We start from the raw sequence: 18,104 nt of genomic DNA, 5'->3' as shown, positions 1-18,104 counted from the left end.
TGTTCGCTGTCCATGTCTGTTTCCAGTCCATGGACTGGGTTTGCTAGTGGTAACGGGGTATCTCTGTTGTCTCTGTCTACCCATGATCAGTAAATTGTGGTAGAAAGTTAAATATAACACCTCTTCCCATGAGACTCCCCAGAGTTACAAGAAGATGGTCAGTGCACCTGTGCATACCACTAACAGGGTTTGCACTAGTCACATATCCAGTCTTTGAACCAGGTCTATAACTCGCATTAGGGTTCTCTAGATTCTCCCAGTCCATTCATGGTGGATAGGTGAGCAGAGCAACTCTAGTTACCATGATTCCTCAAGGTCACACAGACAAGGTTTGTGTGACTCATTCAGGTGGTTTACCATGACACATTCACACTGCTAGTGGGATGTGCAAGACCCATTTCCTAATAGTGGTCCTGGTCTATGGATCAGTACTGGGCTAGGAGTAGGAAAGGTGCTGACTCCCAGCCTTGTGGGCTTCCCTACATCATTTCCAAGCTCGGGATGTAGCATACTTCAGAGCGCATGCTGCCTGAGGTATACTATTCTAAGAAGAGTTCTTTGAACTTTGACACCTCTTGTATGTGCGACTAGCTGCATAACTTGAGGGGAATTGGGGAAGCGGTGTCAGGGCTTGTTCCTCCACTTCATTCTCAGTTTGACTGGGTTCTGACAGTGATTGCTGCAGCTTACATTTCAGATGAGAGGCTCATCTGTTTTGGTATGAGTTAGGAAAAGTCCTAGGGAGCACAGTTCTGGTGATCTCTTGTGGCTGAGGGAGGAGCAGCTCGGTCAGCCTAGGATTGGATGGGACCAAATTTTTCCAATTTCTGGATTGCTTGCAGACTATACTGGAGCAGCAATTCAGGAATTGTCTGAGCTCCTTCGGTGAAATTCCTGGGAAGTGACTACATCTTTGTTGGGACATTAAGATCTTTAGTAGTTGTCCTTTGGGCTATTCTGAAGATATTTCCCGATCCGATGCTACAGTTTCAGTTACAGCACGGTATCTGGAGAGGGTCAAGTTCCTGATCTATGGGTTATAGAGTACCTTTGTTTCCAATGGATTGTGAAATCTTCTTCCTCACTGCTTTCATGCCAGAGGAAGTGGTTGCAACACAGGTGGCAGAGGTGACTCCAAGGCATTAACAGGGGTGTCAAAAGGCGAGATCTTCCTCCCTGGCACTCCCCAAGCATTGCTTCTCTGAACGATCTTGGTTTCTCTCTTTTCTCGGACAAGACATGCTCACGTGTTACTTCTAGCTTCAGAATTGTTTGGCGTTTGACATTTTGAAGCCTTTCTTCTCCCCCAGGTAAAATAGAGTGTTAATCTTTTTACCATCTATACTCCTGGCAGCACTAGGTTTGAAGTGAAGGGGAAGGAAGAGGATACCCTCTCTCACCTGTAGTGGCAAGCACCAGGAACGGAACTGCCTTCTTAGCTATTATTTGGAACACCTGAGAGTTTCTGCTTTAGACTGTTGACCTTACTTCTTTAAAACGCCCAACAAATTCCATTCCTTTCTCCAGACTCATGTCTTGTTGACAGGGACGGAAAAGGTTCTGGAGAAAAGCACTATGGTGGCTAATGGCCATTTTGTATTGTCTTCCCAATTATATGTAAATACACTACTAATTTATATTTTTTATTTTCATAATACAGTGGAACCTTGGTTTTCGTACATAATCCATTCTGGAACCTGCCACGAAGTCCAAAACTTACGAAAACCGAAACAATAAGGAATAATGTAAATAATACAATTAATGCATTCCAGACCCCCAAGGTATTAACAAAAACTACATTTTATAAGGAATAAACAGTTTTACATACAGAAAACACTGAGAAATAAATATAAATCAACAGTGAAATAAATAATGAACATTTATGGAAGGAGGAGGAGGAGAGGTTATTGTTTAGAAGGAAATCCTCCACCCCCTCTGCAAAGGATTTCGGGTATCAAGCATATATCTGGGGTTACTTTTCTTCATTTTTACTGGCACTATCTGGGATTACTTCCCCTCTTCGGTTTTTACTGGTACTAGGACCTCTTGTCGCACAACAAAACTGTCCATAGACATTTGTTTCTGGCGTCCCTTTAAAATTTGCCTAAAGTGGAACACAGCATTGTCATTAAGGATGTTGGAGACATGGATTACATCATCTTTGTTGGGATGATAATTCTCTACAAAATCTTACAACACCCCACTTCGCAAACATGTCCTTAATCACTGAAGTAGGCACATAATGTATGCCTGTTCTCTTTCTGAATTTTTCAAACCAGCCTCTGCTGGCATTAAATTCACTAACAGCAGCACTTACAGGTAATTTCTTACTATAATCAGCATGCAACACCCTCCAACACTTTTCTATAGATTTGTTATTAAATTCTGTACTTTCTTGCCATTTTTACAGAGGGGCTGGCACTTGGAACTTTCTTTGGTCCCATAATGGTTTATTTAGCAGTTGCCCTTGAATTAAAAGCACAAAAAACAGCGAACACAAAAGCAGAATGGGTCACAAGAGAACACAGGATGCTTTGCTTTGGCGCTCAGTATGGACCTAGTCATCCAGTGGGCCCAAGTGTATGAAATCTGAGGAAAAATACAAAACCAGAGACAAAATTTCGTCGGAAAAAGTCTACGAAAACTGAATTGTACAAAAACCAGGACATGTGAAAACCTAGGTTCCACTTATAGGAATACAGTCAAACACTGACTTACAAGTGAACCAACATGAAAATTTTCCATGATATGAGCTGACTCACAAACAATTTTTTGCTTTAACCCTTAACCCTCTCGTGATCTGCTGACGCGTAGCGCGTCAAATAAATGTTTTTTGTAAGTGCACAGATGACGGGCTGGGCGCGTTATATGTAAATTATTTTCGGGAATATTTAACGAAAAAAATGTATCAATCATAGAAAACTTACTTGACGCCATTGGCTTGACAGATGATGAATCTCGAAGAAAACACACACATGACACCGCTAGCTTACTTAGCTGCGATACAAAACGTTAACATAAGTAGGTTGGAAAATCTGAAAATGGCACTCCGTAAAAAATTAGCATTTTTTAATCGATTACATCTCATTAGCAAACACATTTATAGCAAAATTATTGCTTCCACGTGAAAGCTCAAACATTTCTACATAATTTAGGTATAAAACAAACTCCCCAAACCTTATTTTTATATCTTTCATAATTATTTTCAAAAAATATCTACGATTTTTCTTAAAAATATCATGTTCATCACATCAGTTTTATTATTTCTAAGCCTTGTAAAGATGTTCTGATTGCTTTAGGATATAATTCAATCATTTGCCAACATAATAACACTAACCAGAAGTGTATATTAGGTATAGTTCAGATGTACTGAATTTTACCAGAAAACTTTTCCATGAGCATCTTCTTTTTGGCCCGGGGGAAAAGTCGTGTACCTTACACCCTTATATTTTCAGCCTGTGCGCAAGAGGGTTAATGGATGGATTGCTCCTTGGGAGTAGTAATAACAGGTTTGGGATGGTGGACGGATTGATCCTGTACATAAAACAATATTACGTGCCCTTGATTTCAAAAGAATCGGGCGAGAAAGAGCTAAAAAGAACATGCTCATGGAAAAGTTTTCTGGTAAAATTGGGTACATTTGAACTAACTGATATACGGTTCTGGTTAGTGTTATTATGTCAGCAAATGATTGAATTATTTCCTAAAGCAATCAGAGCATCTTTACAAATCTTCAGTAGCCCATAAATTCATTAACAGTAACTTTTACACTGGCTAATATCACGAGTCTGGTGGCTTAAGACTTCTGTTCTGCTTCTGTCTTGAAGGTAGAATGTACTGCGTTTCTGTCTCAAATGACGTCTTTTTGTAAATTTGCTCATAAATATACCAAGGGGTTGCTGTTGGTTTTTGTTCTTGTCTTTTGTGATAGTATATCAGTTATAAATGTAATTTTGCAAAGAAAATTGCAAAGAAATATTTAAAAAAAATATACATACAGATAAAAAGTTATGGAATCTTTGTTCTTGGTAAATTTATGTAAATATTTTTTTAACAAATATGCTAAGAATTTGTTATTGATTTTATTTCTTATCTATTATGATATTGTGTGAGCTATAATTATAATTTTACAAAATAAAATAAAATTATTTACTAGAAAAACACATATAGAAGTTGGCAATTTTTACAATTGTCTTGTAAAAGAGGCCCCACAAGGGGATGTAAATAGTAATTTCCAACATCAAGTGGATGTTGGGGAAAATTTTATAGAATTTTTTTTTCTTTCACCACGTGCATTTGCATATCTTCCTCTTTTCATCTATGTGTTTTTTTCATAAATTTGCCAAACTCAAAGTTTTGCCAGTATGGGGTGCTGCATATCAGTTTATTACCCCAGCTCCTAAGGGTTAAGAAGTGAATCGGGATTTGAGCTATGAGCAACAAGCCTAAGAGAGAGAGGTCATCTCCCAATGCATTTGCTGCTGCCAGCACCGAACTGCCTGAGCTGCCACATGATCTCGTTCAGTTTACATGGTTGCCTCACTGTGCGAGCATCTCTGCAGTATCTTGTAGCACTTCTCACTTTGTTTTCTTGCTTTGTCCCTGTATTTTGGAACATTTCTCAGTTTTCACCATAGGTCCTAAGAAAGTGAGTGTCAAGACCAGTGCTGAGAAGAAAAGGCCAATTTCCTTGGATATGAAGTGTAAAACCATAACAAAAACATGATCACGGTGTGCATGTTATGGACTTTGCAAGGCAGAAAGACTGGACTACTACTACAATAAAGGCTATAATGCCAGCAAAGGGCATTAAGGTATTTTCCAAGCTCTGGACTGTTGCCCATGAAGAGACGGAGTTGTTGTTGTTGTTGTGGTTTAATAAGCAGCAGCTCACAAAGATACCATGATGGAGAGCATCATCTGTGAGAAGGCACAAGAAATCATGGATTTGGTGTGGAAGGTGCCAGGAACATTAATGGACAAGGCATTGGAAGAGTCATTCAAAACCATTCAGGGCTGGTTTGATAATTTTAAAAGAAGGACCAGTATTCGCTCCGTCGTCAGACATGGTGAGACAGCAAATTCCAGTGTGAAGGCAGCTGAGGATTTGTTAAAATTTTGCCAAACTGGTAGAAGCTGAAGAACATCACCCAGCAAGTCTTGAACTACAATGAGACAGGGCTCTTCTGGAAAAAGATGCATAGGAGAACTTACCGTATATACTTGCCTATCATGTGAGTTTTGGAGACCTAATTTTGAAGCTAATTTAAGGGGATGGCATCATACACGAGATATAAAATTAGACCATGTAATACATATCAGCGTATTAGTGTTTGTTACGGGTTCTCATTGATAAGGGGAGAGTAATTAACATTAATCTATTACACAAGTTACCAAATAGTTATATAGCATTAACGAGCCAACATATGGAGAGCGGGGGAGAATTCGGAAGTCCCTCTGGTCATGTGACTTACCCAAACATAAACAATAGATATCATTCACGAACTTAGTCAGCGTACCAAACAATATTCATACACCGATTACTTACAAAATCCAGATCACAACATTCACATATTGTTACATCTCCCTTCTTTTACATTTTCTCAACAAAATGTGGAAGAACTTTTCTTCTACATAAATGGTCCCTGCAACATACATCTAATCCTACATACCTGATTGGCTCTTTAAATTTATCACAAATAATCCTGAAGATATAGAGGTTTCCTTACAACACGACCACTTCTGGATCTTTGTGATTCTAAGTTATCAGCCTGAGGAAGTATAAAAGATTTATTCGCAACATCATTCATATTTACATCAGTTTCAGTTTCAATATCAGAATCAATATAATTATCAGTTACTGTCTCTGATGTCTTTCTCAGAAATTTGCGATTTCTAAAATATACTTTGCCTTCTACTTCTATTTTGTATTTCCTTTTTGAAACCTCTTTTATTACCTTACAGTTCTTCTACCAAAAAATCTTTGAGCAGGTGAAGAGTTAAATCCCTCAGTTGGAGTATTTCTCCATTCAAGAAGTGCTAATAAAGGATCATGGCCATCCTCCTTTGATTTTGTGAACAACTGTTTCATTATTTTTACTGCATTTTTAGCTTTGCCATTTGACTGGTGGTGGTAAGTGGATGATTTTACATGTTTAAATGACCATTTCTTTACAAAAGTTTGAAATTCACTTGATGTAAATTATGAGCCACAGTCACTTATTACAATGTCTGGTATACCATAGCGTGAAAAATGACTCCTTACCTTGCTTACAACATTTGACGCTAACATATTTTCCAATTAGTTTATCTCAAAATATGATAAATAATAATCTACCAAAATCAAATACAGTGGTACCTTGACATACGAAAGGCTCAACTTACGAAAAACTCGAGATACGAAAGCAAATACGAAAAATTTTACAGCTCTACATACGAAAAGTTTTCAAGATACGAAAAGTTGTTGCTGTAAAGTCCCGAGATTCGGCCCACCGAGAACAATTTTAAAACTCCCGCACCGCCAACTGAGTAAACTCGCCACCTTCCTCCCGCTCTCCCATTGGTTCCTGATGCTAGTCACCCCATAAGGTCCTGCTCTCCTATTGGTCAGCATCTACCCCTTGTGCTTTAAGTATTCTATTGGTAAAAGGATGCTGTAAATTGAAAAACTTATTCATGCAATACATTTAATAAAAAAAAAAACCATTAGGTAAAGATAGAATAAAGAATAGAAATGAATGGTTATTATACTGTTTGGTAGTTTCAGTAGTTGAAGAGAGATAATGAAAATTTACGGCTTACTGTGTAAAGTGATTGCTTGGCGATCATTCGATACTCGTAAGTGCTGGATGTAAACAGAAGTTTGGAAGCTTTTTTTTTGTTTGTTTATTATAGTTAATGGTTACTTAATAATTATTTGAAATGAGTACATGCAATACATTTAATAAAAAAAATTGTGAATTAGATATCATAAAATATAAAATAAATCAGACTGCCAACAAATACGTATTTTTTAGAATTCTTCTTCTGTTTATTATTACGTTACGTATACGTATGATTCATTTATAGCTGTCAGTAACTCAGTATCTCCATTAGGTAAAGATAGAATAAAGAATAGAAATGAATGGTTATTATACTGTTTGGTAGTTTCATTAGTTGAAGAGAGATACTAATGAAAATTTATGGCTTACTGTGTGCTAGGAAAAATGATTGCTTGGCGTTCGTTCGGTACTCGTAAGACGGGTAAGAGCTGAATGTAAACAATCGATTGGAAGGTTTTTTTTTGTTTGTTTGTGTATTATAGTTAATGATTAATTAATAATTATTTGAAATGAGTACATACTGATTAATTATACATTTTATTGGCATATTCTCAGCTTTTAGCTCTTAGGTTTAGATGTCAGAATCATAAACTAGGCTACAGTAGCAACCACTAACATAGGCTAGGCTTATTGCTAAGGGACATATGCTAAAGTCCTAATATATGCAGTAAAAATGGGGTTGAACATTACATGCAGTTGAATATTACTCAAGTATGTACAGTATTTTGCCTTTTTGGAGTCATATTTCTTCCATCGGATCGGCGTCGTAACCCTAGAACATGTGTTTTAGGCCTGGAAATATAATTTACTGGGGTGTTTTTGTAGGGTTTGGAACGGATTAGCCATTTTACATGTAAAATGTGGTCCAAGATACGAAAACTTCATGATACGAAGGGCGCCTCGTTACGGATTAATTTCGTATCTCGAGGTACTACTGTACTAGTTACAATTGCCAAAAATAAAAATATCCATTCCAATTTTGGACCAAGGCCTAGAAGGAAAATCATATGAATTTAAGGATTCCTTGTCTTGTTTACTACCATACTTATTACACATCACATAAGAAGAAACATAATTCTTTGTATTTGCACCCATGCCATATCTAACAGTAGCTTCAATCCCATTGTGAGCATAATGAATTTGTTTCAGCATGTAAGACCTTAAACAAGATGGGACAACAATGCAATTACCTCTAAAAATTATATCGTTATCAATAGTAAGTTCATCCCTAAATTTAAAAAAAGATCTTACGATTTCAGGAACCTCTTTACAATGAGTGGGCCAACCTTTTAGAAATGATATTGTTATAATACAATAAAGTTTCATACATACTTACCTGGCAGATATATACATAGCTAAGACTCCGTCGTCCCCGACAGAAATTCAAATTTCGCGCCACTCGCTACTGGTAGGTCAGGTGATCTACCTGCCTGCCCTGGGCGGCAGGACTAGGAACCATCCCCGTTTTCTATCATATTTTCTCTCTTCCACCTGTCTCCTGCGGGGAGGCTGGGTGGGCCATTAATCGTATATATCTGCCAGGTAAGTATGTATGAAACTTTATTGTATTATAACAATATCATTTTCATACAATGAACTTACCTGTCAGATATATACATAGCTGATTGGCACCCTTTGGTGGAGGGTCAGAGACAGCTAATATGGAATAGACAGGTAAACAACATATGTTGTAGGTATAAAAGAAAAACCTTGGTCCTACCTGATAGGTGGTAGACTTCGTGGCTGTAGCCCGGTAGTCTGCATCACCTCAAGACTTTAGCGAGATATTAGATCTATGGCTAGAGTTCTTGTGGGTCTGTCGATGGGTATAAGAACCGCTTACTCGGCAGAGCCTAAAAGGACTTTGTCAATGGGTACTGGACCACTTCTATGACAACACACCTTGTGAAGGAGCATAACCAATCCCGACCACCTGATCCTAACCACCATGTTAGTAGTATATAGAATTGTTCTGAGTTATCCCCGAACTCATAACAAACACCCTAACTCGAAACGAAAAACTCATTTATACAAAATTCTCAAAAAAAAAAAAATTAAATACTCCCCTAAAAGATATCACAAGAGTTCCTTACTGAACAACAGTGACTGGCCGCCAGTGCAGCACCAAGCCCTCTTTGTCAGCAGGAATCTAGAACATATCTAGTAGAAGGTATGTACAAATTTAAGGATTGGTGTTTGCTCTCCGTACCCAGTATTGTATCCGCCGATACAAATGGTCCCAGAGAAAAACATTTCTCGTAGGTCACGCGAACGTCTTTAAGATAGTGAGATGCAAAAACTGAATTGCACCTCCAATATGTCGTGTCAATGATTTTCTTTAATGACATATTCTTCTGAAAAGAGAGAGACGTCGCCACTGCTCTAACTTCATGGGCTTTTACTCTTAAAAGCGGAAAAGTGTCATCAGGACAGAACTTGTGAGCATCCGTAATGACGCTCCTAATGAAGAAAGCTAAAGCGTTCTTAGACATGATTCTTGTGGGGTCCTTAATCGAACACAAAGACTTTGTCTAGAGCCTCCCATTTGCTTCTTTCTTTGTAAGAAGAACTTCAAGGCTCTTACCGGGCAAAGAGACCTCTCTGTTTCTCTCCCTACCAGACTCGATAAGCCTTTGATCTCGAATCTCTTGGGCCAGGGATTCGATGGATTTTCATTCTTCGCTAGAAACAGAGTTCTAAACGAGCAAAAGGCCGAGTCTTTGTTAAAGCCGACTTCATCTTCAAGGGCATGAAGTTCGCCAACTCTTTTGGCTGTCGCCAAAGATAGGAGAAACAAGCATTTTCTTGTTATATCCCTGAACGAAGCTACGTGGGGAGGCTCAAATCTGTCCGACGAAAGGAACTTGAGAACTACGTCCAGGTTCCAGCTGGGTGGAGTTAGTTCCTTCGATTTTGTCGTTTCAAACGATCTAATCAAGTCGTGCAGATCTTTATTGTCAGCAATGTCTAGGCCTCTGTTTCTAAATACTGCCGACAGCATGCTCCTGTATCCTTTGATTGTCGATACAGACAAATGAGAGACCTCTCTCAAGAACAACAGGAAATCGGCGATTTCGGTTATAGAGGTACTGGAGGAGGACAACTTCTTAGACTTGCACCACCTTCTGAATACCTCCCACTTCGACTGATAGACTCGTCTAGTGGAAGCTCTGCGGGCTCTAGCGATAGCGCTTGAAGCTTCGCGAGAAAACCCCCTCGCTCTGACAAGTCTTTCGATAGTCGAAAGGCAGTCAGAGCGAGAGCGGGGAGGTTTTGATGAAACCTCTCGAAGTGTGGCTCTCTGAGAAGATCCATCCTTTTTGGAAGGGATCTTGGGAAGTCTACTGTCCACTCCAGCACCTCTGCAAACCAATCTTGTGCTGGCCAAAACGGGGCTATCAGGGTCATCCTTGTCCCGTTGGACGCTATGAACTTTCTCAACACTTGTCCCAGGATTTTGAAAGGGGGGAAAGCGTACACGTCCACATGAGACCAGTCCAGCAGGAAGGCGTCGACCACGAGAGCTCTTGGGTCTTCCACCACTGAACAAAAGACTTCCAGCCTTTTGGAAAGGAATGTGGCGAACAGATCTACGTGAGGAGTGCCCCAAAGATCCCAAAGACTCTGACACACCTCTGAATGAAGAGTCCATTCTGTGTGAAGGACCTGGCTTCTCCTGCTCAGTCTGTCCGCCCTGATGTTTCTCGTCCCCTGAACAAATCTTGTTAGGAGGGCGATGTTTCTTTGTGAGGCCCAAATTAGCAGATCTCTTGCTATCTCGTAAAGAGACACAGAGTGTGTTCCTCCCTGCTTCCGAATGTAGGACAGGGCTGTAGTGTTGTCCACATTCACTTGGACCACACTGTTCGTCACAAAGGGTTCGAAGAACTTTAGCGCTAAGTGAACTGCTAGAAGTTCTTTGCAATTTATGTGCCAGGACACCTGTGCTGTCTTCCAGGTGCCTGACACTTCTCTCGGTCCTAGTGTTGCTCCCCAACCCTTCTCCGATGCGTCGGAATACAACACTCGGTTTGGGTTCGGAACTTCCAGAGAAATTCCCTTGTTCTCTTTTAGAGGGGACAACCACCATTGCAGGTGTGGTTTCATTTCCCTTGGAAGGAGAAAACTGTCGGAGAGAAGTCCCGTCTTCCAGTTCCACGATCTCTTTAGGAAAAACTGAAGAGGGCGAAGATGTAGTCTTCCTAGAGGAAGAACTGTTCGAGCGAGGAAAGGGTGCCTAGTAGGCTTAACCATTCCCTCGCCGAAGTTCGTTCTTCCCAAGAAGAGAGAGACTTTTTCCAAGCCTCTCACGATTCTCTCTTGCGAAGGAAATACTCGAAAACCCCGAGAATCCATCTGAATCCCCAAGATAGACCAAGTTCTGTCTGGGAATCAGCTGTGACTTCTTGAGGTTCACGAGTAGTCCCAACGCCTTTATCAGGTCTAGGGTCAAAGAAAGGTCCTCCAAACACTGTCTCTCTGTTCTGGCCCTGATGAGCCAATCGTCCAAATATAGAGAGATGTTGACGCCTTTGAGGTGAAGAAACCTCGCCACATTCTTCATCAGGCTTGTGAAGACCTGAGGCGCTGTGGATAGGCCGAAACACAAGGCCCTGAACTGAAAGATCCTTCCCCCCGTCATGAAACGGAGGTACTTCTTCGACGAAGGGTGAATCGGGACATGAAAATAGGCGTCCTGGAGATCCAGCGACACCATCCAATCTCCTTGATGTAACGCCGCAAGGACTGAGGCCGAAGTCTCCATAGAGAACTTCTCCTTTCGAACGAACTTGTTCAGAGCGCTGACATCTAGAACTGGTCTCCAGCCCCCGAGGCTTTCGCAACCAGGAAAAGCCGATTGTAAAACCCCGGAGAGTTTTGCTCTAGAACCAGTTCTATAGCTCTTTTGTCCCACATTTGATTCACCATCAGACGAAGAGTATCCCTCAGTACAGGGTCCCTGTATCTGGCTGACAGTTCCCGCGGAATGGTCGTTAGTGGAGGACTGTCTTGGAAGGGGATAAGATATCCCTTCCTTATTATGGACATGGAAGAGGCGTCTGAGTTTATGAGTGACCAGGCGTCTGCAAATTCGAGAAGCCTTGGCCCCACTGGTGTTTGGAGGCTGTCTGTCTCACTTCCCTTTCTTAAAGGGACGGGAAGGAGCCTTACCTCTCCTCTCAAGACCTCTTCTCTTAGAGGTAGCTCTGGAGAGAGGCCCTCCTCGAAAGGGCTGAACCGTGGTAAGTCGGGTCCCCTTTCTTGTAACAACAGAAACAACAAGAGGTCCTTTCTTGTCACAGAAACAAGAGGTCTCTTCTTCCTTGCAGTTTGCAGGAGAAGATCCTGAGTCGCCTTCTCAGTCAGTGATCGAGAAATGTCCTTCACTAACTGAGAAGGAAACAGGAAGTCAGACATGGGAGCGAAAACCAGGGCTGCTCTCTGTGAGGGAGAAACCACCTTGGTTAGGAATGAACTAAAAATACTCCTCTTCTTAAGGAGTACTGCTCCGAAAAGAGAGGAGATTTCTCCCGATCCGTCTTGTACCGCCTTGTCAATACAAGCAAGAATACTGAGAATGACTTCTGGGTCAAGACCATCCGAGTCATGAGCTTTCTTAGACATCACCCCAAGGGACCAGTCTAGGAAATTAAACACTTCCAAAATATGGAAGAGTCCCTTGAGGAGATGATCCGTCTCCGAAATAGCCCAAGACACGCGAGCTCCATTCAAAGCGTGTCTCCTTGACGAGTCAACCAAGGTTGAAAAGTCTGCTTCGGCTGCCGCTGGGAGAGAAAGGCCCATGTTCTCCCCAGTTCGGTACCAGAAACCTGGAGGCATACAGAAGGTAGTTCTGCCCAGATCCTTCTTAGACAACATCCATTTGTCTAAGGACTGAAGCGCTCTCTTCATAGAGATCGTAGGTCTCATCTTCAAGACCGACGAAGACTTAGGCACAATCGCACTCGAAAACAGTGATCGAGGCGAAGGAGGAGCGCAGGAGTTAAAGAATCTCCGTATTCCCGTAAAAGAAGGTCAGTCAGAACTTTATAGTTCGAGACTCCTTCTCTACCGTCACCCTCTTCTTCCGAATCTCCTTCTACACCTTGTGGAGAATCGGCCTGAAAAACGAGAGGATCTTCATCCCGTTCTCTCTCTACTGGTGACAAACTCCTACTAGGAGAGGGGCTCATAGAGTGAACCGACTCTCTCTCACGTCTAAAAGAAGTCTCGCGTCTGCTTGACTTCTCGCGCCTGAAAAGCTCCTCGTGCTTGGCTGGCGCCTCGCGCTTGTCTGGCGCCTCGCGCTTGGCTGGCGCTTCACGCTTGGCTGGAGCGTGTAGCTTGGCTGGCATCTCGCGCCTGGCTGACGTCTCGCGCTTGTCTGGCGCCTCACGCAACTCCTCGCGCTGGCTGGCGCCTGGCGCCTGGCGCGCTGGCTGAATCCTCGCGCTTGGCTGGCGCCTCGCCGCTTGGCTGAAACCTCACGCCTAACGGCGCCTCGCGCCTGGCTGGTGCCTCAGGCCTGAGCGTATCCTGATCTCGAGCAACTCGCTCGGAAAGATCCTGACGTTTGTACGCCTCTTCTTGCCTGGAAGACGTTCTATGTCTGGCGGACGCTTCACGGCTGGCTGGAGAAAGAAGACGAGACTTCTTAATAGGAAGTCTAGCGTCCTTCTTGCGAGAGGGGATCCCTTGAAAGAACTCCCCACCAAAGAGGCAATCTGCTCTTGAACTGCCAGCAAAATCCTCTTGGAAGCCACCCCAGCGTCCTCTTCAATAGAAGAAGCAGGAGAACTCGAAGGAGTGCGATCATCAAATCCATCTCTAGGAGGCGTCGAAACCAGCTTAGCCTTCTTGATAGAAGAAGGAGCTTCCTCCGAGAAGCGCTCCGGGTCTCGAGTCGAACGCGCGCTCTTTCCAATGCCTTTTCAGTGGCCTAGAAAGATCCGAGTCCTTCCACCCTCGTTTAGGTGAAGGAGAACCGGACGACGAGAAACAATCTCGTAGGACGCTTCTATTTGAGCGGTCCTGAGCAGACTGTAAGGAAACAGAACCTGCTGAAGGGACGCCTGACCGTTGGGGATTCCCCACAACCTCCGTACGACTTTCGACTTTCCTACTCCTCTGGGTATGTGAGTTTGGAAGAGGTCTAGGCCTGGGAGCATCGCAGGGACGGTCAGACGCCCCCTCCACAACACTGGGAACACTCACTTCACTTAGTAATTCACAATCACTAGCCTTACCTTGCATGGCCGCCATCTTTGTCTTCATTTTACGAAGAGTAGCCTTCAGATTGGCGATTTCAGAAGCCGAATCCGAATGCAAAGCCTGTGAGGATTCAGATACATAGGGAGAATCATATTCATTAATAAAGGGAGAGTTAGACTCAGAAAAAGGCTCAATAGGCCTTGTACTCACACTCTTTTGTGCAGCCCGTCTAATCCTATCCCTCTCTAACTTCTTCAAGTAAGAAGTTAGAGTCTTCCATTCATTAGCATCCAACTTTTCACACTCAATACAGGTGTTAGCCAAAGAACAGTCAAACCCCCTACATTTACGACATACAGTGTGAGGATCAACCGAAGCCTTCGGTATCCTCACCTTGCAGCCTACATTCACACACACTCTCACACTAACACTTGAATCAGACATTCTAATAGAAAAATCAAAAGCAAGTCCAAATCCAGTCCACAGTAGCGAATGCCAAAACAACGATCCAGTACGTCACCAAGAAATCCAATAAAGATGATCAATAAGTCTTGAAAAGCGAATTCCAGTCAGGAGGTAGTAACAACAATGTTGATACCACCGGCGACAGAGAAAATATGATAGAAAACGGGGATGGTTCCTAGTCCTGCCGCCCAGGGCAGGCAGGTAGATCACCTGACCTACCGGTAGCGAGTGGCGCGAAATTTGAATTTCTGTCGGGACGACGGAGTCTTAGCTATGTATATATCTGACAGGTAAGTTCATTGTATGAAATTGTTTCTTTTAATGTTTGTAATGCAACATCACTTATGGTCTTTTGTCTAATATCCTCAAGTCTTTCATTTGTCACAGCAACATTTTCTGTCATATTTACTTTACTAACCTCTTCAAATAATGAAATTACATCAGATTTATCAGCACCTAAAGATGTATTCGACAAGAAATCTCTACTCAATGTATCTGCCATATACATTTTACTACCTGCTTTATACTTAACTCTCAAATTAAACTTCTGCAATTGCAATAACATGCTTTGTTACCTCTTAGGACATTTCAATAATGGTTTCTTAAAAATACTTTCCAAAGGTTTGTGATCAGTTCCTACAATAACATCTTTGCCATAAAGATATTGATCAAAATGTAACGCTGCAAAAACAATGGCTAACATCTCTTTTTCTACTTGAGCATAACGCTGTTCTGTTTCAGTTAACGATTTAGAAGCATAGGCAACTGGGTGACCGTTTTCCATTGGGACGGCACCTAATCCTGGTATCAGGAGCCATTCAGTGTTAGGAAAGGCTGACCTGTCCCTAAATTCAACATGTTCTACGTCTATCATAGTCTTTCTCTCATTAACCCTTAAACGCCGAAGCAGTAAAAAAAAAATGTCTCCCGTGTGCCGGAGACGTTTCAGAGTGAGCGCGGAAGCGGAAAAAATATTTTTTTCAAAAAATCACAGCGCGCTTAGTTTTTAAGATTAAGAGTTCATTTTTGGCTCCTTTTTTTGTCATTGCCTGAAGTTTAGTATGCAACCATCAGAAATGAAAAACATTATCATTATCATATATAAATAATGCGATATATGATAGCGCAAAAACGAAATTTCATATATAATTGTATTTAAATCGCGCTGTGCGCAAAACGGTTAAAGATAACAAGTTACTTTTTTTTCGTTGTAATGTACACTAAATTGCGATCATTTTGGTATATAACACATTGTAAAATGATAAAAGCAACACAGAGAAAATATTATCATAAAATAATGCATGAATTCGTAACGTGCGGACGTAAACAAATATTTTTTTCAAAAATTCACCATAAATATAAATATTGTCCTAGAGACTTCCAATTTCTTTCAAAATGAGGACAAATGATTGAATATTACTATACTGTAAGAATATTAGCTTACAAATGCAGTTTTCGACCATATCTGACGAGTTAAAGTTGACCGAATGTCGAATTTTTTTTATATATTTTTTTTTATATGCCATTATTTCGGAAATAAGAAAAGCTACAATTTTCAAATATTTTTTGTTTTATTCTACATGAAATTGCGCACATTTTCATATATAAAACTCTATGAAATGCCTAATATGAAACGGAGCAAATATTCCGAGAATGGGACTTACGCAATTCGGAGATTTGTGGCGGAGAATCCGCGCGCGGAGGGAAGGAAAGTTTTTTTTAAAATTCACCATAAATTTAAATATTGTGCTAGAGACTTCGAATCTGTTTCGAGATGAAGATAAATGACTGAATATTACTAGACTGTAAGAGTTTTATCTTACAATTGCGTTTTTCAACCATTTTGGTAGAGTCAAATTTGACCGAACGTGGTTTTTTTTTCAATTTATCGTGATTTATATGCAAATATTTCAAAAATGAGAGAGCTACAACCTTCAACTATTTTTTGTTGTATTATACATGAAATTGCGCACATTTTCATATATAAAACTTTATGTAACGGCTAATTTAAAATGGTGCAAACATTACCACAATCGCACGTATGATTTTTTCGGAAGAGTTACCGCACGGACGTAAAGAAAATGTAATTTTTTTTATAAATTCACCATAAATCGAAATATTGTGCTAGAGACTTCCAATTTGTTGTAAAATGAAGGTAAATGCTTGAATATTACTAGAATATAAGTGTTTTAGCTTACAATTGCGTTTTTTGACCATTTCGGTAGAGTCAAAGTTGACCGAAGGTTGAAAATTTGTCACTTATCATTTTTTATATGAAAATATTTCAAAATTGATAAAAGCTACAACCATGGGTTGTTTTTAGTTGTATTGTGCATGAAATTGTGCACATTTTCATATATAAACCTTTATTGTAAAAGGCTAATTAAACTTTAAATTGCGCACATTTTCATATATAAAACTTTATGTAACGGCTAATTTAAAATGGTGCAAACATTACCACAATCGCATGTATGATTTTTTTCGGAAGTTACCGAGCGGACGTAAGGAAAAAGTTTTTTCATAAATTCACCATAAATCGAAATATTGTGCTAGAGACTTCCAATTAGTTTCAAAATTAAGGTAAATGATTGAATATTACTAAAATATAAGAGTTTTAGCTTACAATTGCGTTTTTCGACCATTTCGGTAGAGTCAAAGTTGACCGAAGGTTGAAACTTTGGCACTTATCGTTATTTATATGAAAATATCTCAAAACTGATAAAAGCTACAATCATGAGTATTTTTTTTTTGTATTTTACATAAAAATGCGCACATTTTCATATATAATACTCCATGTAACGGCTAATTTAAAATGGTAAAAATATTGTGTGAAAGTGGCGAAATAATTTCAGAGATGTGTCACAGATACTTTTTAGTGCGGCAAGAAAGAAATTCGCGCTTGCGCGCCTGCGTAACAATTGTAAACAAAACAACACCTTGATCCGTGAACTCCCAGCATCCCCCAAGGCGCGTGATTCAAGAGTTTTCGGCTGGTAGGCCTAAAAGTATTTTTCCGCGAATTTTTAAAAAAACTTTTGTATGTCAACGTAAAATACGTCCAGTCGGCACCCGAGAGACAAAAAATGTCGACGTAAAATACGTCCAGTCGGCGTTTAAGGGTTAATAAGATACTTACCATCCTGAGAGAAAATACACATTGAGGCATCTCGTCAAGGGTTATCAGCATCAGAGTAGGATTTTAGTCTCTGCTAGATTTTGGTCACAAGACTCATAACCAAAACTGGCCATTTTGTTAATTCCAGTTGGGTTTGCACTCTTAACTCTTGTTTGGGGTTTCAAATCTCCCCATTCTATTGCAAGATGCAGGACGTTTACATTTTGGTGTATCATTCAGTATGTCCATTATCTGTTGCCTTCCAGCAGCAAAAGCACCTTTGATGTCATTCATTATTTCCTTCCGGAAGCGATCTAATACCGCAAACTGTGTATCCTTTTTGGGGGAGCTTGTGAAACCTGATTGTATATCTACAGCTGACCTGCAGCTGTCTGCTCCCCAGGGGGAAGAAGTCCTGGGTGAATTGCTATAACCATCTGAATTTGCTGTTATTTCCATTGGGTTCAGGTGGATCCTTATATGTATCCCTT

At 40.7% G+C, this 18,104-nt stretch overlaps 1 protein-coding gene across 2 annotated transcripts in view; it reads right to left on the bottom strand.

Annotated features, from left to right (window-relative positions):
- Positions 1–2,978: 2,978 nt before the first annotated feature.
- The window catches only part of LOC135195091 (HMG domain-containing protein 4-like), a 119,313-nt gene continuing 104,187 nt past the window's right edge, over positions 2,979–18,104 (bottom strand). The window contains exon 8 of one of the 2 annotated variants that reach the window (XM_064221470.1): positions 2,979–3,035. In XM_064221470.1, the coding sequence (XP_064077540.1) occupies positions 2,994–3,035 (42 nt within the window). In that variant the 3' untranslated portion in view covers positions 2,979–2,993. Of the gene's footprint in view, positions 3,036–5,678; positions 5,772–18,104 lie in introns of those variants that run through there. The other variant, XM_064221469.1, reaches the window with a different exon arrangement.

Source organism: Macrobrachium nipponense, chromosome 15 (assembly GCF_015104395.2).
Source record: "Macrobrachium nipponense isolate FS-2020 chromosome 15, ASM1510439v2, whole genome shotgun sequence".
Lineage (NCBI taxonomy): Eukaryota > Metazoa > Arthropoda > Malacostraca > Decapoda > Palaemonidae > Macrobrachium > Macrobrachium nipponense.
The sequence above is the reverse complement of the archived record's forward strand: the minus strand, read 5'-3'. Positions and strand labels throughout refer to the sequence as shown.